Raw genomic sequence first — 24464 nt, 5'->3', positions numbered from 1 at the left:
AGTAGAGAAGATATAAAATGTAGACTGGCAATGGCAAGGAAAGCGTTTCTCAAGAAGAGAAATTTGTTAACATCGAGTATATATTTAAGTGTCAGGAAGTCGTTTCTGAAAGTATTTGTATGGAGTGTAGCCATGTATGGAAGTCAAACATGGACGATAACTAGTTTGAACAAGAAGAGAATAGAAGCTTTCGAAATGTGGTGCTACAGAAGAATGCTGAAGATAAGGTGGGTAGATCACGTAACTAATGAGGAGGTATTGAATAGGATGGGGGAGAAGAGAAGTTTGTGGCACAACTTGACTAGAAGAAGGGATCGGTTGGTAGGACATGTTTTGAGGCATCGAGGGATCACAAATTTAGCATTGGAGGGCACCGTGGAGGGTAAAAATCGTAGAGGGAGACCAAGAGATGAATACACTAAGCAGATTCAGAAGGATGTAGGTTGCAGTAGGTACTGGGAGATGAAGAAGCCTGCACAGGATAGAGTAGAATGGAGAGCTGCATCAAACCAGTCTCAGTACTGAAGACCACAACAACAACAACAACAACAACAACAACATCTTCAACTGCCATACCAGGATGGTCAATGAATGATTGTAGTAGTGGGAACAACTAAATGAAAACAATCGATTGATTTGGTTGTAGTTTTACATATCGGTTGAATTATTCATTCATGCTTTTGGGGAGCAACCAAATGAAAATAATTGTTCAGTCAGTTGGACTAGTCGAGTGAAACCAGCAATTGAATGAAAACAGTCAAGTCTCTCGGTTGTAGTTTTACATGTAGGTTAGATTATTATCCTTTGTGTGTGTGTGTGTGTGTGTGTGTGTGTGTGTGTGTGTGTGTGTGTGTGGGTGTAAGCAGGATGTGGGAAGCAACTGAATGAAAACATATGACACTCTTGTCATTTCGCATACTTACTTGTGAGCTTTAAATAAGTGTCTTAATTGTGCCTTGTGCCTGTCTACAGTGTGATGTGTCTTCTTTAAGGTGAGTAGCAATCTGTCTTTTATTGCATTGTTCATATTCCTACCTGGAGTTTTCATTGTTTGACCGAAACCAGTCTTTAGTGTTTTAGCTGACAGAGCTATCCAATCATTCTTCTGATTATTGATTGGCGACTCCATAGTGTCCTGTGCACTACGACCAGATAATGGGTATACTTGAAAGGAGAGACAGCATTGGTCGTATATTTTTGTTTATTATCGCAAAATCGATTTTCGGACATTTAGTGACCATCTTCAGTGCTGTAATATATAACTTAAATTAATAAGCACTGGTGTCACTAAGCTTACGGCTATGTGATCACCGTAAGCTTAGTGACACCAGTGCTTACTAATTTAAGTTATATATTACAGCACTGAAGATGGTCACTAAGTGACCGAAAATCGATTTTGCGATAATAAACAAAAATATACGACCAATGCTGTCTCTCCTTTAAAGTATATTCTTCTGATTGACACCAGCCTGCAGTACTCGTCAGTTGAACTAAAGCAGTGCTACAATATACCATCAAAGGGTAGCCCTAACCCCAAAGGTAAGGAAAAATATATGTCAGGGGATATGCAAAATTTATAAATGAGGATTATACATGTCTTTTAATTATGTACTGAAAGGAGTAATTTTTCTTTTCATCATTTAAAACTGATTCATATATTGTTGTGGATTAAGTTGTTCCAAGTGCCATTAAAACATAACTAATTAAACTGACGTATCACTGAGGTAGGCCTGTTATCACTTAAACTGCCAACTACAGACAAAAACCTACAAAACTCCTGACATCTGGGTCAAATCAGATTGCTGTTATGGACACACATAGTCAGTAGGCAATAAGATGGCCAAGATGTACCATGGGTAGCAAGGATATGAGAGGGGGCAATGTATCCTTGCTTGTGTTTCAGTGCTGAGAATGCCAGCAGGCACGCATCTCCTACCGATCAGCAGATATAAATCACACATGAGATTAACAAGGATCTGTGACAGAGCATTATAGAGATGTTCATGTTCAAATGTAGTACTCTTTTCCAATAAGGAACAGAAACATTAGTTAGTTTTAAGCCAGCTCAATGAGTAGAAGGCAAACAACACTAAAAATATTCATTTGTCTGGCAGGCAGGGCAGCGTCACAGTGCACGTGACTGCCAACTGTCAGAGGCTTTTCATTGTCTTCATAAATACGTATGGAAAATACAGGTGTTCCAAAAAGATCTTTACAACTTTGCCCATAAATATTTCAGAAATGGGGAGAGGTAGAAACATACGGTTCGCGGTATAATGATCACTTGCACTAAAGGTTCTAGTGGCCATTTAACAGACTGCACTGTATTAAGGGGACGATATTTTCTAGACCCAAATTCGCGACACGTCATCACTGTTATCATACCAAAGATGGACATAATGGCTATTATGTAGGTGATCATAATGCTCTGCCTGATCAATGTACACATATACTAACACACTGTGCAAGTCACAGTAAAGTGCACAACAGTGGGTACTTAATACCAATGTTAGTGACATTCTAGGCAATTCCATTCACATATTGAGACAAAAAAAATTACTGCAGTCATGTCTTGACACATGTTCTAATCTCTTCTATCTTATACTCAGTAGTCCCATGCATGATTCTCTATGGTCACTTCAGAACTGTCACGCAGCCTTCGGTGAACACTGAAGTTTACAAATTTATCGAACTGCGTTTTGCAAGGAAATCACACTGTTTCTTCTACAGAGTCTACATTTAGGTCCTGGAGCAGTTTTGGAACACTTTTGTATGGGCTATACTGGCATCTTGCCATCCGTGTGTGTGTGTGTGTGTGTGTGTGTGTGTGTGTGTGTGTGTGTGTGTGTGTGTGTGTGTGTGGAGGATGACCTGTCGAATCGACTGGTCTCATCTTTTGCAGCGATATGCAACTCTCGTTTTGTTCAACAGTTCGCAGTAGTAAGCAGCATTGGTAGTGCATCATTCATGCAAAAAATCAATCAGCAAAACACCTTGCTGATTGAAAAAAATTGTTGAAATAACCTTACCAGCTGACAGTAGAGTCTTGGCTTTCACTGGTGCTGCTTCCACTTTCCTCCGCCACTCCTTACTGGCTTGTTTGGATTCTGGAGTGTAGTGGTGAACCCATCTTTCGTCGCAGGTAACGATCCGACTCAAAAATGCATCACCTTCTTCCGCAAACCCTGCTGTGAGCCTCTGACAGACCTCCAAACATCTCAACTTCAGATTTTAGGTCAAAAGTTTAGGGACCCAGCTGGAACACACTTTACGGAACTGTAGGTCATTTGTGATGTTTGCTTGACAGCTCCCGTAACTGATTCCGTCTTTTTGTGCAATTTCTGATACTATGGTCCATCGATCGCCGTCAGTAATGTCTTTAATTGCACAAATGTTTTTGTCTGCTATGCTGGTCCGAGAATGGGAATCGTGTTGCTGATTTTCCACACATTCTTGTCCTTCCTTGAACTTTTTATGCCAGGCAAACACGTGTGTCCTTGATAATGTTTTATCATCGAACTGTGCAGTCAATCTTTGGCAAATTTCTGCTGCTGTTAACTCCTTCACGAGCAAGAAACTTGATAATTATGTGTTGCGCAATGGAGGGGGTGCACCTGTTGCTCAGACATCATGAGTGTTACTGACGAAATGGAGGGAAATATCTAACAACATGATCTCCTCACTTCTAACGGTCCCGCCTAAGTGTAGCAGAAGTGTGGAGCCAGTCCTACCAACTGTTGATGTTCAGGAACAAAAATCCCATTTATATTTGATTCTCCCCCCCCCCCCCCCCCTCGTTCCAACAATCATCTAGCTGTAGAATGCAGGAAAACTAAGTAAGGCAACCATCTATGGAGATGAGGCCACCACAGATGAAAATCTCCATGGCCAACAGTTGCCTAGGTGTTAGGAAATCTCATCGAGGAGCAACCTGTCCAGGTGCTAGTTGCCTCACGGTCTCATTGCAGACATTTTAGATCATCTAAGCCACCTGACAACCACATTGAAGTGTATTCCAACTGCAGGCCTCCACATGAATCTAATAAAGTGCATCTTGATTGACCACAAAATAAAAATCTTGCAGCATCCAGTTAATGGTGATGGAGCCTTTCCCGATCCAGAGAAAATTAGAGCAGTCACAAATTTTCTGATTCCTAAGCATATTTGTCATATAAGAAGTTTTCTCAGAATGTGCTCGTACTATCAGCTGTTAACAAAAGGCTCTTTTACAAAGGAACATCTGTTGAAAGAAATACTGAAGAAATGCCAAATTTTCCTGGAATGAGGTGCAAGTAAGTTTTTTCCCTGTCCTTAAGAAAGTACTAACAGCTCCAGTCCTAGCAACATATGATGAGAATGCCAAGACAGAACTTCAGACAGACACTAGAGGTTACGGATAGCTGCAGTTTTGTAGAAATTCAAGAAGTCTAGGATGAATTACTCTACAACCAGGAGAAAGTGCCTGGCAGTTGTTAGCTCCATTAACAAGTTCTGGTTGTATTTATTTGGCAAATCATTCACTGTTGTGACAGATCACCATTCTCTATGCTAATTGTCTAGCACGAAGTACCAATCGAGTCACCTGGTGAGATAGGCACTGAGACTTCAGGAATACCCAGTTGATTGAAACATGGGCCGCAATTACCTTCGAGCCATCTGATACCAGTTCCACCTGTAGCAGCACTATTCCACTGGATCGGACTCAACTTCTTAGGGAGGTTCCTTAAGTTAACAAATGGGAATTGATGGATAATAGTCTGCACTGACTACCTCATCTGCTACGCTGCCACCAAAGCTGTACCAAATGCTGACGCTCCAGAAATTGCAAGGTCCCTAGTAGAAGACCCAGTGTGATGACCTCTGATGGTGTAAAAGTTCTTCAGTCAAGACTAGTATCACAGGTAAGTTCACATTGTAATATTACCAGCAGGATGAAAAATGCTTACCACCTACAGTATGCTTTGCTAAGACGCTGGCAGATATGCTCTCAATGTAAGTTAATGATTAACATGGAGATTGGGATAGAACACTGACAGTAATGAGAGTTCCCTAGAACACAGAGAAGCAAGATACTATAGACTTCAGTCTGTTCTTTCTGCTCCACAGTCACAAGGCCAAAATGACAACAGATACACTGTTCCCATTTCAACCAGATGTTACTAACGCAACTACATGAGATGTATCATATCAGGATTGAAGAAGCAAGACAGTTGGCTTGACATGCACTCTGGACACACGAGAGAATCATCAAGAGCACTATAATGCCAATCAGCAGCTGGTGAGACTCAGCATAGGAGACTCGATATGGATTTTTACACCTGTGAGGAAATGCGAAATATCAGGAAAGTTACTAACGCACTACTCTGGATGATTATGACACTGCATCACGAACACAAAAGTGTGGAGATGTCGTCCATGACCTCCATGCGAAGCCCTGCTGCAGTCCTGAGGCACAAATCAGTGATGGGGACTTCTCGCTCAAGGGAACTTAAGGCCAGCTCAACAAACATGAAGTTTTGACAGAGGGTCTGCCTTCAATGCTCACCATAGTGAAGAGCACATGACAATATGACAAGGCTGTGAAATTCTGTCAGCACAGCCATTGATAACATCTAGATCAAGGAGGCTATAATTGGTTCTTATGAGAAGGTCTGAAGGTCTCTCCAGGAGAGAGAGCAATGTCACAAGTTGTGGTGCATGCAATGTGGCGTAGCAGTTAGTATCGCTGGATCGCGTACTGCAGGTCAACATGTCACACCAAACCAACAGCAATTATTTGTTAGTCAGTATTTATAATTTATGGAAGGGTTTCAAAAGTCCTTATGTTAGTACAGTCTGGAATATTCGATGCTTCTATAAACAGCAGCACTCTCCATCCAGTTCAGTTCTGTTTCTTTCTATCTGTATGTTGACTTTGTAGTAAATGTGCCTTCAGTTCCAAGTGTTGTACCCTATTGATGACCCTGATTTTGGATTTGGATTATTTTGGTCACAATGTGACAATAGTGATTACTGCAATACATGCTACACATAGGTACCAAATCTTACCTTTCCTCTTTAGAAAGCTTCTTCCGTTGCACTGGTCTGTCTTTCCTGTTGGAAGCAAAGAACTGCGAAACTAACTGATAGTCTCTCACCAATCTCTTCCGTCTCGCCCTTTCACGAAGGTGTCTTGTGTACATGTCAACCTGGGCCAGTTTCAGTGCTGAAAAATTATAACAATGACATCAGTATATTCCTATTTGTGACACAACATTAGACCAAAACTTACTTTTGGTTAAATAAATGAATCACCATTTGTTTTACACTAAGTGTTCGTTCAGCAAGCAATATGCCATCAGAGTACGAATCGAATGCATATGTATATTCAATCGCTTAGAACTGATTAAAATAAAATATTTTTTCATAGTCTAACTCATGCCTTAAAAAAGAAAAAAAAGGAGCTATCTTAAAATTTTTGAGACACTTACCAATGTCCAATTCTTCATCTTCAATGTTGTTTACAAACAATGACGACACCAATGATTCTGCTCCATTGTCATATTCCTAAATAAAAGTAATGTCATGAGCCAAGATGTAAGGAATAAGAATATTCAAGTACAATATAGTGCCATAGAGTAAGTCAAAGAGTATATAAGAGCCATACTGGCACTGTAACTGATTGGCATAGAACAGGAGCGTATACCAGAAAATGCTACACAAATGAGAAGCACAAATATCTACTATTGTGAACAAGAAAATTGGCAGCATTGGTCATAAGAGTTTTGAACCAGTAATATCGTAAACTTGCTGGAAATATAATTCTGTATACCATGACCACACACACTTTATGCATATGTGGTCAGAGGATATAGAATGACGTTTCCAGAATTTTAGCATTTGACAGATTGTACAGGCCTCATGCTACCTTGTATTCACTGGACCGTATGACATGTCCCAGCAAAGTTATCAGATATTATGCTTTTTAATACATGACAGGAGCATATATCTGCCTTGAATATTTTTATTGTACGTGAAGTGGGCAATTTATTTTTGCAGATATTTTATCATTTATATCCATAATGTGCTAATCAACATTTATCAGACAATGTGAATATGCCTTGAAGTAGGTGAAACATGCATCACTGTGAATACGTAAACAGTAATTTCAACATTGCAACCAAGACTATTATCTTCTCATTGTTTTTGATCAAGATACAAAGTTTCAATATCTGAGGAAAAATGTTAGTGGAAGAAGAAATATCACTGGTTTGGATGATTTCCAGAAGGATACTGTCTGTCATATTGTACTGGAATTGTACAACTGTGGCATGTAACCCATTCAGCAAAAGATAGCAGATGTCTTACATGACAAGATTCTGTTGGCATGATTCAGAAATCATCAGGATCCAAATACAGAAAATGCAATAATGAAAGATGTGTTCTGGTGGAGAAATTTAATATTGCAACAGTTTGTGCAACTTTTCTGAATAAAATGCACAACACTGGGATAGAAAATCAGTCAGACAATTATTTATATTAATGATACCCAACTCATCCAAAACTATTCCAAGAAGCATATTTGCCAGGATGCAAAGGGCAATGGCGACCCGAAAAATGCTCACTAGCAAAAGAAAAGTCATCAGAATACAGTTATATCAAAAATGCAAATCTAATATTTACATTCAGAAATGTAGCAATTATCATGAGAAGATGAATAGTGACATTTCAAATCACTGATTTACTATGCAGTTCAGAGGAGGGTTGTGTCATCAACATGGATAATGACTAATTCAAACACAAGGATGAAAGAAACTCAGTGGTGAAGAGAGAAACATTTGAATTTTGGAAGCTATACAAAAGTGGATATGTTGGAGAAGTCACATGCCACAAGTCCGTTCAAAACCAGGCCAACTTCTACTACAACCCAACTGAAAATATGGTGGCACAATGAAAGGAAAGGTTGCATCTAAAAGTACATATTCAGAATTAAATGAGCGTAGAATTTACATGAGGAAGCCACTGCTAATATTACTGTGGGAAGCTGGGTTAAGTACATAGGCCACACTAGAAATTTTCAAGAAAACAACTTTCTGAAGGTAAGTGCCTAAAACAATTTGTTAGAAAGTATTATCATTGCTTCATATGAGTCTTTGGACCCTGAATTCTAAGTTACACTTTGTTTTTCATACCAGGACATGTAAACACTGTTCCTGTCTTCTTCCCATTTCCTTTTTCCTCTCAACAATATAGCAATAGACAGCCCAACAGCCACAAGGTGTGCATGGCCTCTGCTGACATTTGTGTTGCTTTTATTTGCTGGAAGCAGGGGACTTAGTTTTCTAATTTATACACATGTCGAAACTAGCAGGCAGAGATAATTAATTGTCTTTTGTGTTCTTCGTAGAACATTTTATATATCTCTTTTTTCCAACAAACAGCTCAGTCCATACATACAATACCAGGAACAAAAATGATCTGCACAAGGACTTAAAAGCACTTACTTTAGCTCAAAAAGGGGCCCACTACTCAGGAACACTCATCTTCAATAATTTGCCAACAAACATAAAAAATTTAGTTACAAATAAAGATCAGTTTAAAAGGAGCCTGAAAGACTTACTAGTGGCCAACTCCTTCTACTCCATTGATGAATTTTTTAATAGAAACAAGTGATGTACTGTATATATATTCATACTATTAGTATTGTTATTTCAGCTTAAAAAAAAATTGCATGTTCCACATCCATGAGGATCTATGGAATGAAAAACTGATCTAATCTAATCTAATGAATGAAACACACACAACACTGGTGTAATATTCTACAACATTCAATAGATATTTAATACAATTTTGGTAAACATTTTTGGAATACAGTGATCAACAGATTATTATATTTTGACTAAAGTTCAGTCTTGATCACACCATTTATGTTTCAATGATATAGGCAACCGGTTTCGGTTATTTTTACATAACCATCATCAGACCCATGGCTCCCTTAGGATGGTAGGCGGAGCTCTCCTCAGCTGCTACAAAGCTTCGTAGTCTGCTGGATTTGGCTAGACAACACGAAGGCCATTTCTGATGACTGATGTCAAAAATGAGAACACAGGTTGGGGCAGGAGAAAAGAGGAGGGTGCACCTCCAATACTTGCCTGCCCCCCCTCCCGTTGCCCCCAAACTGCCAATTTAGCTGTTCCACAATAGTGTTTGCCAGTCTCATTTATGTAGCTGCATTCTTCATGTTTCTAATTAAGTCCATGTTAAGAACACTTTGGAAGAACATACCCTCTCAAAATCATCTCGCTGTGGCATATATCCAAGCTGTGTTGCCTCTTCTGGAGTAATATCCATTGGCGGCAGCTGTGCTGTCAGTGTAGGAGAAAGTGGATCAGAATTTGTGCATGTCTGATCAGTCAGTTTCGATTTTGAACTCTGTGCAGGAGGCCATGTTAAACGACCGATGCTTCCCTCTATGAAGCGTGATATGTATTCTTCCTTGGCTTCTGCAATTAGATGTGCATTTGTTAATTTCCAATACATGATAAAAAATTAACCATGGAATCAAATTTTGAAAATGCAATGTCACATATAAAGCACTATATGAAAACCAAAGAGTAATCAGTGAAGCCGTTAAACAAACATGCATGACAAAATGCAATTGTAATGAACAAAGAGTTGCTTGTTTTATAGAGAAGTACAAAACATTCAACAGCAGCTGGAATCAGACAAAGAAAATAATTCTTTGTTTTAATGTATTGAAAAACCCTCCTCCATAAACCCTCACACATGCTCAAGCATTCCTGGACAATAAATTACCTTCACTTGTACGAGTCTCTATATGTCTGCTTATATCTTCCCAGTTTCCAAAGCCATACTGTTCAATGGCATTCAATAAATGCAGTTCTTCACGAGCTGACCATCCACCTCGTCCAAGACCAACTCCAATTGCACCCGAATCCTAAGAAAGAGTAACATACAACATTCAATAACTGACTCAGCAAAGTCTTTAACACTGAAAATGGGATTCTTTAATAAGCTTTTTTTCCCCTATGCTTTTTCATTCCTGATGCAGTATATAGTGCCACAAATAGCTCAGGTTTCTGAGTCTACCTCCATACGAGGTATTAAATCAACAATCCACATGAAAAATGTAGCTGTGCATCATATGACACAATACAAATTAAATATTACGGGAATAATATCATGTGAAAGAGGAAATGTAATCGGCAAAAGTCATTTTGTGAGAGAGCCAGGAAGAATTTGGTAAGCACATGAAAAATACACTACCATGTTATTTGGATGACATCACAAGTTCAACATTCAGAGCAGGACAGACAGAGGGAACTAACATTATAAACACCAAACCTGCCACATTTGTCCTTATACACAGTATTGCTCACACGATGCCTTATCATAGTATTACATACATCTCTATACCAAAGAGATACATCATACCACACCACAAAGCAACACTCCCAGTTTTAATCAGGCAAAATTTGTACATCTGAATGACTATCAGCTACTCATTTTACCTGTTTCATTTGCGTTACCCATCACAGAAATCTTACGAATTATCGTAGAAAAGACTGAGCAGTCAAGGATAGCACCAGCAGATATTGATAAATCTAGTACTGACAATACATTCAAAATGAAAACAGAACTTAATAAAAATATTTGCAAGAGAAGAGCAACATCAAGAATCACATGAAAAACCCAGAACAATTAAAGCTGATCTTACAGACACATCAAGTGTTTTTACTTATTTCTTTATTTTATTTTTCGTTTTTATACATTGAATATCAGATTTCTGTTTTTTTAATTGTGTCTTTAGAATAAACTAAGACAACAAGGAAAAGAAACAGAACATGGACAGGTGCTGAAGGGAGAGGAAACTTCTCCAAATCCTCGCAAGACTGACACCATGCAAAGGAAATGATTAGAAAGTAACAATTCAATATCCAGAATACTTTAAAGAATGAGCAGTAAACAGCCAGATGGATGCGCCAAATGTGAAACACAAAATAAAACAAAGGTGGCAACAATACATAATGTGGAAAAACAAAAGAAAGATAAGTAAATAGGAGAGGGGCACAAGAAACAGACTTAAGGCCAACAAAAATGAAGAGAAAATAAATAAGAGAGCAGAAATAGGTACAGAAGAGGAAGGAGGGGGGCAAGGGACAAAGAGCACATATGATAGCGCAAAATTTAAACAGAAAAGGGAAGGTAAAAATCTTAGCAGGAGAAATAGGAGCATTTAGCTGGACAAAAACACCACATGTGGAGGTCACAGCATGTGTTAGAGAGAGCCAGTACCCATCTTCTGAATTCATAAGAAGTTAGGAATGGCAACTCAAATTACCTCTAAGTTATGAATTGCATGCCAAAGATGATTTTTTCCAAAGCATATGATAGTATTTGTAAATTCTCACTTTATGTTTATACTCATTGTGCAGAATGTCCTTTCAGCTACGCTGCCAGGTTGTCATGTCTTCTTGGGACAGTATTTCCACACTACTCCACCATCAAGTCCTCCATGACACACTGGGTTGGCTGGGGAAGCCTCTCCTCCCTTCAATTCACTGTCTAACCCTTCCCTTCCCTTCATCACAGCAATACAAAGGGAGGGGATAATCAGAATATATAAACGGGAGTAGTAGTTTCCCTGGACAACACAGTACGTCAAGCAGCATTTCATGGCGACCAGTTATGTTGCCAGAACATTGTGCAAGAAAGATATGACATCTTGGCTACATATTCAAAAGAACAGTATGTAGGACAGTGTAACCTCATTTGGTCTGCAGTGTTGGCACAACTTAATCATGCGAGAGAATATGTACATTTTTCTTAGTCTGTTAGGTCTGCCACACACTTCACACTGGTTTGCAAAGTATAGATGTAGATATAGCTAGCCCTGATAAATGACACCCAGAAGCTCAGTAATGATTTCAGTATTGTTTGCATGCCAGTCAACTATTATTTATACTGCATTTAGCACTTTCCAGTATCATATTAATGGTTCTTATAAATAAGATATAATTTATATATTTTGCTTCCTGAAATAGGAATAGTATTTGATTTCTCCACCACTTAACATCCCATGCAAAGGCCTTCAACTTCACTGTTTATCTATATTTCATAAGGTAGTAAGTCTATGAGGTGGGCAATAAAGCTCTCATTTTCTGCCACCTCCTCCCAGTGAACGTGGGCGACATTTCAATAACTTGATTCTACAGAGTGCAGCTTTATAGCCTACATTTGCAGCAGGATGAACTGATTTAATATTCCCAAATAAAATCCAAAGCATTAATGCACAGACTATGAAATGGGTGAATTCACATACAGATGACACACACAGCTTCCTTCCCTTACGTTACCTTGATAACTGTGGCATCAGTAAGAGATCCAGCCACAAAGTTAAAGAATAAAATAAAATTTGCCAAATCCTGAAAACGCAGACCTCTTACTAGATGGGATAAATGCTATCCAAAAGATGAAATATATTTAGCATCTTCCTATACATTGTGTCAGGCACCTTTCAGTGGCTGGAGTTTCAGTTTCAACCAAATATAGGCACTTGTGTACCTTAACACCAGTCACTGAAGCACAACCACGGAAGGAGAAATCCAGCGATTAATGTATCTTGTACCAGTGAGGAAGAGCTTTACCCCATTAACAGGACAGGATGTAGTAAAGGTCTGAAATTCTATTACTGGCTTATCTTTATTCACCCAGGGATAATCTCAAAATGATGTAAGATTTGTCAAGGTAATACAATACTAATCAATAGGCCAAAATATAACACACAACATACATATTATGCTTTAATGGGATAGAACAGGTAGCTTACAGGGGTAGGACAGGTAATCGGCCATGGCCTAGGTTAAGGAACCGTCCCAGAATGTGCCACAGTGATCCACCAAAACTACGGAAAGCCCAAATCAGGATGGCTGGGCAGAGCAGCTCCATCCTCTAAAATACGAGGTCAGCATCCTAACAGCTGCACATCCTCATTTGGTAACCAACATTACTGTAAAATCCTAAAGTCTGTAGTTACAAAAACCAAAAAATGTGTGCAAAAAATAAAGTTCAAAAATAATTAGGAACAGTAGTAACCAAGAAACTACGAAAAACAGCTGTGTGAATGATAGTGTTGAATGAGGGGCAAGCCAGTGTTCTGATGCGATGCGATACCACTCCTGCAATGCTTAATGGCAGCTAAAACAATATGTGCTACATGGCTTAGGCTGCTGTACCCGATGGAATAGCCTTGTGACTGCAGTTGGCTTGTAGGCTTTCTACTGATGGCAGTCAATATGATGGAAGCCTGTATTCATTGTCATGATTTCTGTTGGCAGGCACTTCCATTATCTCAATTGCCTTTCATATCTTTGCCTTTAAGGCAAGTGCTACTTAACAAATACGCCAGATTCCTAGAATTGTATGGCCATGTCACACTCATTGGGATGTTCTACCACTGCTGAATTCCTACACTGACTAAGCCTTACATATCACTCAACTCTGTTAGATGTCAGTTAATAGGTCGACAGGTCACTTCGTCTCCACAGTTTGTACTAGTCTGCACTTACACATATTTCATAGACTCCAATGTTATTCCATACAAACGTGGGCCACTATTTCAAAATTAGTTTCCCACAGAAACGTTTCTTCTTAATGGAACAGTATTCAAAACATGTTAGGCTACATGGAAATATTGTCATTGGTGTTGTTGTTGTTGTTGTTGTTGTTGTGGTCTTCAGTCCAGAGACTGGTTTGATGCAGCTCTCCATGATACTCTATCCTGTGCAAGGTTCATCTCTCAGTACCTACTGCAACCTACATCCTACTGAATCTGTTTAGTGTATTCATCTCTTGGTCTCCCTCTATGATTTTTACCCTCCACGCTTCCCTCCAATACTAAACTGGTGATCCCTTGATGCCTCAGAATATGTCCTACCAACCGATCCCTTCTACTAGTCAAATTGTGCCACAAATTTCTCTTCTCCCCAGTTCTATTCAATACCTCCTCATTAGTTATGTGATCTACCCATCTAATCTTCAGCATTCGTCTGTAGCACCACATTTCAAAAGCTTCTATTCTCTTCTTGTCCAGACTATTTATCGGCCACGTTTCACATCGATACATGGCTATAGTCCATACAAATACTTTCAGAAACGACTTCCTGACACTGAAATCTATACTCTATGTTAACAAATTTCTCTTCTTCAAAAATGCTTTCCTCGCCTTTGCCGGTCTACATTTTATATCCCATCTACTTTGACCATCATTAGTTATTTTGCTCCCCAAATAGCAAAACTCATTTACTACTTCAAGTGTCTCATTTCCTAATATAATTCCCTCAGCATCAGTTGGAAAATGGAAATGTCGTGTGGCTAGGGCCTCCCGTCAGGTAGACCATTCGCCTGGTGCAGGTCTTTCGATTTGACGCCACTTTGGCGACCTGCGGGTCGATGGGGATGAAATGATGATGATTAGGACAACACAACACTGAGTCCCTGAGCGGAGAAAATCTCCAACCCAGCCGGGAATCGAACACGGGCCCTTAGGATTGACAGCCTGTCACGCTGACCAGTCAGCTACCGGGGCGGACAGCATCAGTTGATTTAATTAGACTACGTTCCATTATGCTCGTTTTGCTTTTGTTGATGTTCATCTTATATCCTCCTTTCAAGACACTGTCCATTCCGTTCAGCTGCTCATCCAGGTCCTTTGCTGTCTCTGACAAAATTACAATGTCATCGGCAAACCTCAAAGTTTTTATTTCTTCTCCATGGATTTTAATTCATACTCCGAATTTTTCTTTTGTTTCCTTTACTGCTTGCTCAATATACAGATTGAATAACATTGGGGATAGGCTACAACCCCGTCTCACCCCCTTCCCAACCACTGCTTCCCTTTCATGTCCCTTGACTCTTATAAGTGCCATCTGGTTTCTGTACAAATTGTAAACAGCCTTTCACTCCCTGTATTTTACCCCTGCCACCTTCAGAATTTGAAAGTGAGTATTCCAGTCAACATTGTCAAAAGCTTTCTTGAAGTCTACAAATGCTAGAAACATAGGTTTACCTTTCCTTAACCTATTTTCTAAGATAAGTCGTAGGGTCAGTATTGCCTCACGTGTTCCAACATTTCTACAGAATCCAAACTGATCTTCCCCAAGATCGGCTTCTACCAGTTTTCCCATTCATCTGTAAAGAATTCGTGTTAGTATTTTGCAGCCGTGGCTTCTTAAACTGATAGTTTGGTAATTTTCACATCAGTCAACACCTGCTTTCTTTGGGATTGGAATTATTATATTCTTCTTTAAGTCTGAGGGTATTTCGCCTGTCTCATACATCTTGCTCACTAGATGGTAGAGTTTTGTCAGGGCTGGCTCTCCCAAGGCTATCAGTAGTTCTAATGGAATGTTGTCAACTCCCGGCACCTAGTTTCGACTTAGGTCTTTCAGTGCTCTGTCAAACTCTTCACGCAGTATCATATCTCGCATTTCATCTTTATTTACACCCTCTTTCATTTCCATAATATTGTCCTCGAGAACATCGTCCTTGTATAGACCCTCTATATACTCCTTCCACCTTCCTGCTTTCCCTTCTTTGCTTAGAACTAGGTTTCCATCTGAGCTCTTTATATTCATGCAATTGGTTCTCTTTTCTCCGAAGGTCTCTAACTTTCCTGTAGGCAGCATCTATCTTACCCCTAGTGATATATGCCTCTACATCCTTACATTCGTCCTCCAGCCATCCCTGCTTAGCCACTTTGCACTTCCTGTCAATCTCATTTTTGAGACGTTTGTATTCCTTTTTGCCTGCTTCATTTACTACATTTTTGTATTTTCTCCTTTCATCAATTACATTCAATATCTCTTCTGTTACCCAAGGATTTCTATTAGCCCTCGTCTTTTTACCTACTTGATCCTCTGCTGCCTTCACTGTTTCACCTCTCAAAGCTACCCATTCTTCTTCTACTGCAATTTCTTCAGTTTTAATCTACGGTTCATAACCAATAGATTATTGTCAGAGCCCACATCTGCCCCTGGAAATGTCTTACAATTTAAAACCGGGTTCCTAAATCTCTGTCTTAACATTATATAATCTATCTGAAACCTTCCAGTATCTCCAGGCTTCTTCCATGCATAAAACCTTCTTTCATGATTCTTGAACAAAGTGTTAGCTAAGATTAAGTTAAGCTCTGTGCAAAATTCTACTAGGCGGCTTCCTCTTTCATTCCTTACCCCCATTCCATATTCACCTTCTAATTTCCTTCTCTTCCTTTTCCTACTATCGAATTCCAGTCACCCATGACTTAAAGTTTTGTCTCCCTTCACTATCTGAAAAATTTCTTTTATCTCATCAAACATTTCATCAATCTGTTCGTCATCTGAGGAGCTATTTGGGATATAAACTTGTACTACTGTGGTAGGCGTGAGCTTCGTATCTATCTTGGCCACAACAATATGTTCACAATGCTGTTTGTAGTAGATTACCCGCATTCCTATTTTTTATTCATTATTAAACTTACTCCTGCATTACCCCTATGGAAATACAGTCTTTGAAAATAAAAATATACATCTTACCACAAATAGAACATTTGAACTTTGTTAGCTGAGTGGTAAATTCATTGGTGGATCTGTTTCCTATATTGACTACCTAGGTATTCTAGAAATATATCTCTAAACTGGATCTTCATTTATGTATGCTGAAGACCTGTAGAAGAGGAGGTTTTACATCATGTTATACATACAATATGCTTACTAGATATTAAATTTAATCACGAATTTTAACACAATAAATTCTATAACGATTAATCCTCTAATGATGGAAGTTTAGAATTCCTGTAGTTACTTATAAAACTTACAATCATTAATGATGTCTTTTTCAGATACAGCTGAAGTGAAGTTGAGAAAAGAAAGTTATGGGCATGATACTATACATCTGTTAATAACGTGAATGTAAACAGTTTTCGATTCAAAGACTAGTGGACGGTGCATTGTGGACAGTGAGACTGAATGGAAGAATGATAAGGGAAGATTCAGAAAGTTGAAGATTCACTGTAGATGAACACAGAGAAGCAGTAGACGTTTGAAAGAAATTGAAAAGCAGTTAACAGCTTTCAAAACTGAGTGATATATTAAAAAATGTAGGCCTAACATTCTGAAGACTCCATAAAAATGTTAAAAATGAAACAGCTGTTCTTCAGTTATACTGATGCTTCTCAGGGTGGTGTACAGAGTGCATGTACATATCAACAAGTCACTCCCTTCACTGCTGTTGCTCAATTTGATGATAACAGTGCTGAGAAGGTTAGTACATATCAGCGAAAACTTAACTCACAACAAGATCAGTGTGTGGGTTTTTATGAAGAACATAATTAAGATCCTTCAATAAGAGTTTCCCATTATGGAACATATTCAGATCTTATCTGATAGCTGTGCCGGACAATTAGGAATTGTTGCATTCTTTTTTAATTTGACATATTCTCTACAAGATTTTGGTGCCACAAACAAAACTTCCTCATTATGTCACATGGGAGGCTTTGTAGACGGTATCAAGGGCACTGCTACACAACCCATATGACAGTTGGTAAACTTATACCAGGCAACTGTATGAACATGCCTAAAGTGATGTAAGGGGTAAGAGTTCTTTTCATTTCAGATTAATATAAATCTGCAACATCTGACGGTTAGAATGAAAGCTGGAATAGTGTCAACCTGCACATAAGCTCCACCAATTTCATTAGTTTTGATTCTATTATCTAACATGTTGGCTCAAAGTAGAACACAGTTTCCATCTCACTTCCTGTAACATTTGTTCATTACGACTTACTAGTCAATGTGTGTAGGGTGCAATTTTTCTGTTGAGGATGATGGTAAATGTCATCATGCTGGTACCTCGACATGTTGGTAAGTGTCCTGTGCACACAATGGTAAAGTGTTCCACCCAAGTTTCTGTACACATCCACATTAGTGAAGAGGATTACAGAATTAATATCAATTTGTTCGCATAAATTGAATGACACCATGTCATTAGTTAAATGGTTGGGGAATGCATATATCATCTATGTGAGAGTGCCAGCATGTAGGATAAGACACTGCACATTGAGTTGTTGATTCTTCAAATGATGCTGCAGTTGTCAAAAGCTGTCCTAATTAAAAAATTTGAATATTTGTAATTAAAAATTGGTAAGAATTTAAATATGTCTGCTTGTGTCTGTATATGTGTGTGTGTGTGTGTGTGTGTGTGTGTGTGTGTGTGTGTGCGCACGAGTGTATACCCGTCCTTTTTTCCCTCTAAGGTAAGTCTTTACGCTCCCGGGATTGGAATGCCTCCTTACCCTCTCCCTTAAAACCCACATCCTTTCGTCTTTCCCTCTCCATCCCTCTTTCCTGATGAGGCAACAGTTTGTTGCGAAAGCTTGAATTTTGTGTGTATGTTTGTGTTTGTTTGTGTGTCTTTCGACCTGCCAGCGCTTTCGTTTGGTAAGTCACATCATCTTTGTTTTTTGATAAATTTTTCCCATGTGGAATGTTTCCCTCTATCATAAAAATAAATAAAATTAGACAAATAATAAAAAAATTGCATGTCCTTCCCACAGAGTTAATATTAACTAACGAAGCTGTAAGAAATGCACAAAATTTCGTGCAAGAAAATTTCTAACCACTGACTGGGTTTGCTGCTCTTTGAGTTTTTGTTAACACTTGCTGCTTGAAATTTATTATTGCCCTTAGATGGCATAGCTCTGTATATGTCTATGTGGGTACGTGTAGACAGTACATGAACATACTGATGTCTTCATCTGAGCCAACTACTTTTCAAACTGTAACACTAATATCTGGACTACATGTGCACTCATTTATCTCATCTGTCCATTTCTCAGAGAATAATGTACACAAGAAAAGTTTACAAATTTAATGGCATCAAAAAATTTTACTGCAGTGCACAATTTCACAACAATGTGAGAAAGTTGTTTTGGTGAGTGTCTCTCCAGTTGACAAGTTACTACGTAACGTATTCAAATCATCTTATGGTAAAAAGTCAAAACCGGAAATGGTACCATTTGTGTGATCTGAAGTTGAAATAAAAATAAATAAATAAAAAAAGGAAGCACACAAAAGACATGGTCACATGTCAATGTACACATAAATGCCATCAGCAGGCATGTAAATGATTAAGGCTTTCAATTCTCTATGAGATGTAGAATGGCCAGCAGATCACTTTAGTGTTGTCCATGTTTTGCATTATTACCAGGCCTAGTACAGTACATAAGGGATGTGAAGACTATCAGATGATGAGTGATCATTGTGAAGAATACTGAGGGTGCTGTATACTCATATAACCCAAGTGTTATCAGCATCAAACAGAGTTTGGAAGGGGTCTTATTTCGGATCTTCATTTGGCTGGCTGGTCAAATCATGCAGTATCCAGATATGTAGGGCATTCAGATGTGTGACTGCATGGAAACATGAAAGCAAGCATACTCATCAAGGTTCCAGTAGATCACCAAAAGGGACGATTGCCATATTGTTTGCCAAGCATATAGTAACCCCTTCACAACAGTATCTACCATTCAAGAACTAGTAACAGACTCTCTGCAACATCGTGTGTCATCTCACACCATTGGCTGGCTACTAGCAGTGGCCAGAACAGGGAATTACCAGCCCATTCACAGGCTGCCATTAACACCACAACACAAATGGCTGAATTTGGAATAGTGCTGTCACCAGCAAACATGGACTGCTGCTGAATGGTGTTGCATTGTTTAGGGATGAATACTGGTTCTGAACCACCGTAGATGATCCTCGTCAGTGAGTATCACGGTGACCTGGGCAAAGGTCCCACTCATCCAATGTTTTGGACAGGCACAGTGTTGATATTTGCGTCAGTGTGGGAAGCCTTTGGGTATGACTTCATTCACAGCTAGCAGTGACTGAGGGAACTCTGATGGTGCATAACAGACATCCTGCATCCTCATTTGTTACCTCTCAGGCAACAGTGTCTTGTTGACATTTTTCAACAAGACAATGTCCATCACACAAGGCACGTGTCAATGAGATGTCTGCATGATGCTATGGTAATCTCATGGCCCATAAGGTCCCCAGACCTGTCCCTGGTAGAATATGTGGCACCAGCTTGGATGTCTACTCCATACTTGTGCCAGTACCCAGGATATCAAGGACCAATTAGAAAGTTGTGGGTCAATTTGCCTCAGAAGCTACAATGGCTTTATGACAGCTTTCCCAACTGAATCAGTCCATGCATCCACAACACAGGGTGTGCAACATAACACTGACAAAAGAGGACTCATACTGCCAAGTTCTTTGTAAATCTGACTTATTTTGTAATCACTAGAATAACATCACATACCCTTTCAGTATCTGAAGTTTTATTTGATTTTCTTTTCCTCTTCTGGGTGCTTCACTTTTCTGTCAGGCAGTGAAAATAGTAAACAAAATTTTACATGATGGTTATGATGTTTTCCTAAGGCAGTATCTCTAATCTCTGTAGGCCTATTGTCATGTATTAAAAGATTTAATGGTAACAAATATCTGGAAAAGCACTGGACATGGGGAAATATCAACCTCAATGAAGACCAAAGGTCACACACAGAACACGCAAATCAGTCTAGTGAACAAAGCCAACCATCGGTATATCCACTTAAGTGTGATATCATATGTTACGTAATTGGCATATGCAATGTTTCTGTTTATATGTCTCAATTCAAATACTGTACTTGTTCTTTAACAAAATGTCTTAGTTAATGTGGGTGATAGCATAGATCGTGTTGTGTACCAGACCCATATAGGACTAGTGGAGGTGGAGGGTGCATTGATGATCACAATATTACTTTCTTTTTGCATTTTCTCAATAGTGGTTTTGGTGACAGGCTGCTCTGTGGTGTAGCCTGAGCTCTAGGTTATGTTGCAATGTAACAGCCCTACTTTGGGTATCAGTTGACAAATCCAACAAATGTGTCACAATAAAAAGAGCTCCCCCCTTCTCTCTCTCTCACACACACACACACACACACACACACACACACACACACACAGAGACAGAGAGAGAGAGACAGAGAGAGAGAGAGAGAGAGAGAGAGAGAGAGAGATATTCATAGTATAGCAATGATTTGGGCCACAAATGGGCAATTCTACTGACATAATTGATAAGGTGTTGGGTGCTCACACCTCATCAGAAACTGCAGAAGTTAGAGACTTGCCCACTCCGTAAAGTGAGATAGGCGATAATCTGTGACAGATCTGAAAACAGATTACAAAGCTGGTGCAGGTAAGTGTTTTGGAGTACACCATTCAGTCACATTGTTGAACATGGGGCTCAGCAGCAAGTGACCCCTACACATTCTCACGCTGACCCAATGAAATTGCCAATTACAACTGCAGTGGGTACAGGATCATCAGGTTTGATTGTGGATCACTGTAAATGTGTCACCTAGTCACATGAACATTGTTTCTTGGTAGTCCAGGTTGATGGTCTTTCTAGATATATCACCACCCAGTGAAAGGCTGCTCAAAACATGCACCGTGCCGCATATAAGGTGCAACAATAAAGTTATGAGACTGATTTTCTTTGCAAGGTGTGGCAACCCTGCAGGTGTGCATAGGTACAATATCTTTGACCTAGGTCTATAAGCTGCTTCTAATCCAAGTTGCACATTGACGCAACTGCTCAGTCGTGCGTTGTGCTGTAATAAGTTAGCATGTGTTTGTGTCTTTCGTCATGGAAATGGAACCGCATAATATTGCGTAACAGTATGCCATTTCTTTTTGCATTAAATTGGGTGAAAATTCGATGACAACTTATGGTAAGTGTCAGAAGGCTTTTGGAGAGGAGGTTATGTCAAGCGGTCAAGTTTTCTGTTGGCATAAAATGTTTAGTGAAGGCAGAACGAATGTTGAAGATGAAGACTGCAGTGGATGACCATCAACCTCACGGACAGGTGTCAACTTGGCCAGGGTGTGTGAACTCATACGGTCTGATCGAAGATAATCCATGAAAATGATTGCAGAAGAACTAAACATCAATCAAAAAACAGTTCGTCTTGGTATGAGAAAGATTTGTGCAAAAATGGCCCTCAAAAATCTCACACCACAACAGCGAGAATCACGGAAAAATGTGGCAGCCGATCTGTCAGAGCAAATGGAAATCAATTCAGGATTGTTGAGCCGTGTTATCACTGGTGATGAAAGTTGGTTTATTCAGTACCGCCCAGAGACAAAACGTCAAAGTTTGCAACGGTGTTCATAGGGCTCACCCACACCAGAAAAAGCTTGCTTGTCAAAGTCAAAAGTGAAATGCATGCTTGTGTGCTTCTTTGAATCCAAGGGAATTGTTCATAAAGGGTGGGTGCCTCCTGGACAAACAGTTAACCAATATTACTGCAAAGAAATTTCAGAAAGACTTCGTACAAGAGTTCTTTGTGTCCGTGCCAACACTGCTGATAATTGGATTCTGCATCACGATAATGCGCCATCCCATACTGCTCAGTCAGTACAGCAATTTTTAACCTCAAAACAAATTTCAGTACTACCACAACCACCTTATTCACCAGATATTGCTCTGTGCAACTTTTTTCCATTTCCAAGAGTCAAAATGGCAGTCAAGGGGCACCATTTTCAAACAACACAAGATGTCCAAAAAGCTGTGACGAGGGCCTTGGAGGATATTACAGGAATTGAGTTCCAGAAATGTTACCATCAATGGTAGAAGCACTGGAAAAAGTGTGTGCAATCAGAAGGGAACTACTATGAAGGAGACAACACTAGATTTGACTAAAATAGTAAGCAAATATTTTTTCACATCAGTCTCATTACTTTATTGTCGCATCTTGTATGCAGTGCAGCTGGGGCAGTATTACGCTATGGGGGACATTTACTTGCACTTCCACAGAACCTGTTGTAGTAATCGAAGGGGGCATGACAGCTGTGGACTACTAAACATACTTGCAGGCTAACTGCATCCCTTCATGTTTGATGTTCTTCCCAGTGACAAATGGCATCTTCCAGCAAGGTAGCTAACTGTCTGTGCCACAAGGCCAGAATCATGCTGAAGCGGCTTGAGGAGCATTACAGTAAACACATGGTGTCACTTCGGACAACAAATTCGCCTGAACTCGGAGGAACATCTAACTATCCACTGCTAGCACTGTGCTCATTATCCACCAACCACAATTTAAGGTATTGCATGATGTGTGTAGGTGTGTGTGCATTCTGTAGTAGCTATTATGTAAATGGCAAAAATCTCAATTTTTTTCCCACTGTGGTCTAATATTTTCAAGTTTCAAATATGTTTCAAGGAATTAATAACGACACTCCCCTTAACCACACTCCTGTGGAAACACCATTACTTTGTCATTTATGTTATGCTACTATTTTTGTGTTACTAGTGATCTCAAACACTGATTATTTCTTAAAGCTCATAGCTCCACCATGTTAATGACGTCATTGGTCTGTGTGCACAATACTGGATTTTTACTACTCCCGCGTAAATTTAATAGGGAAAAGACTATTGCATGAAGTTCAGGGGAAATAATAATAATCAGTATGATGATGCACTGCATCATTATTGATCCAACAAGCCAGTACAAAAAGTCGAGCACTTAATCATTACACAGACAAGTAAATAAATGTACTTTTATCTTTTGTTGCTATTTACTAGGCGCTTGTAATTGTGTTTCAATACAATAACGAGTACTGTGACTAACATTATTAAAAAGAAATTGCAGCACTGATTTCAAAACGATATCAGCGTAGTCCTAAACTAAATTCGAACTTTGTGGATGCAAACTAACTGGCAAAACAAGGACTGTAATGATACGCCTAGGTAATTGCTTACCTTCATCGTTTTCAATCAAGATAACAGTACCTAATAGTTTACATGTTTGCCTCTGCAATACAAGTTAAACAAATGTGATATCTCTCAACATTAAAAACATTTACACAAATAAACTCTTCTAATTACAACAAAGTAAAACAAAAATCTAGTGTAACACGAAAGAGAGACCACTTATTTACCAGGATGATGAATCACCTTTTAATTCCGTATGCCTTGTAAAGTCTTCATTTTTATCACTAATAACCAACGACGCATAAATAATAATTGTACTTACCATGAACTGGTAGGCATGATCATTTCGATGCTGACCAATCTCTCCTCCAGCAGAGAAGCACTAAAACATAACAAATAAAACATCTTTCATAAATGTCACTACGAATTACAAATTTACCGCCCATTAGCATCCCCACCACCATCACGTGACGTACAGCGCCCTACCTGTAGGCACAAATCGAAATCAGGGCATTCTGCACACTTTATTCTTAGTCCCGTGATATCTTCCTGGCAATATGTACAGTTATATTTTGCAAATAAATCTGAAAGACAAAATATAATAGCGTTAGTAAAAGAATTCGAAGAGATTGTGTAGGTAACAGCATAAAATACGCCTACCCATTCAC

At 39.2% G+C, this 24464-nt stretch overlaps 1 protein-coding gene across 3 annotated transcripts in view; it reads right to left on the bottom strand.

Annotated features, from left to right (window-relative positions):
* The window catches only part of LOC124794869 (transcriptional adapter 2B-like), a 109545-nt gene that overhangs the window by 84662 nt on the left and 419 nt on the right, over positions 1-24464 (bottom strand). For all 3 annotated transcript variants that reach the window (XR_007016621.1, XR_007016622.1, XM_047258548.1), the window contains exons 2-7: positions 24283-24380; positions 24119-24178; positions 9796-9937; positions 9265-9482; positions 6471-6546; positions 6049-6205 (exon numbers count right to left, since the gene is read on the bottom strand). Coding sequence is in view for 1 of the 3 variants with exons in the window: in XM_047258548.1 (XP_047114504.1) it covers positions 6049-6205; positions 6471-6546; positions 9265-9482; positions 9796-9937; positions 24119-24178; positions 24283-24380 (751 nt within the window). In the remaining 2 variants the exon portion in view is untranslated. The remainder of the gene's footprint in view (positions 1-6048; positions 6206-6470; positions 6547-9264; positions 9483-9795; positions 9938-24118; positions 24179-24282; positions 24381-24464) is intronic.

This window comes from Schistocerca piceifrons, chromosome 4, assembly GCF_021461385.2.
Source record: "Schistocerca piceifrons isolate TAMUIC-IGC-003096 chromosome 4, iqSchPice1.1, whole genome shotgun sequence".
In the NCBI taxonomy this organism is placed as follows: Eukaryota; Metazoa; Arthropoda; class Insecta; order Orthoptera; family Acrididae; genus Schistocerca; species Schistocerca piceifrons.
Note: the sequence above shows the minus strand (reverse complement) of the source record. Positions and strands in the feature narration are given on the sequence as shown.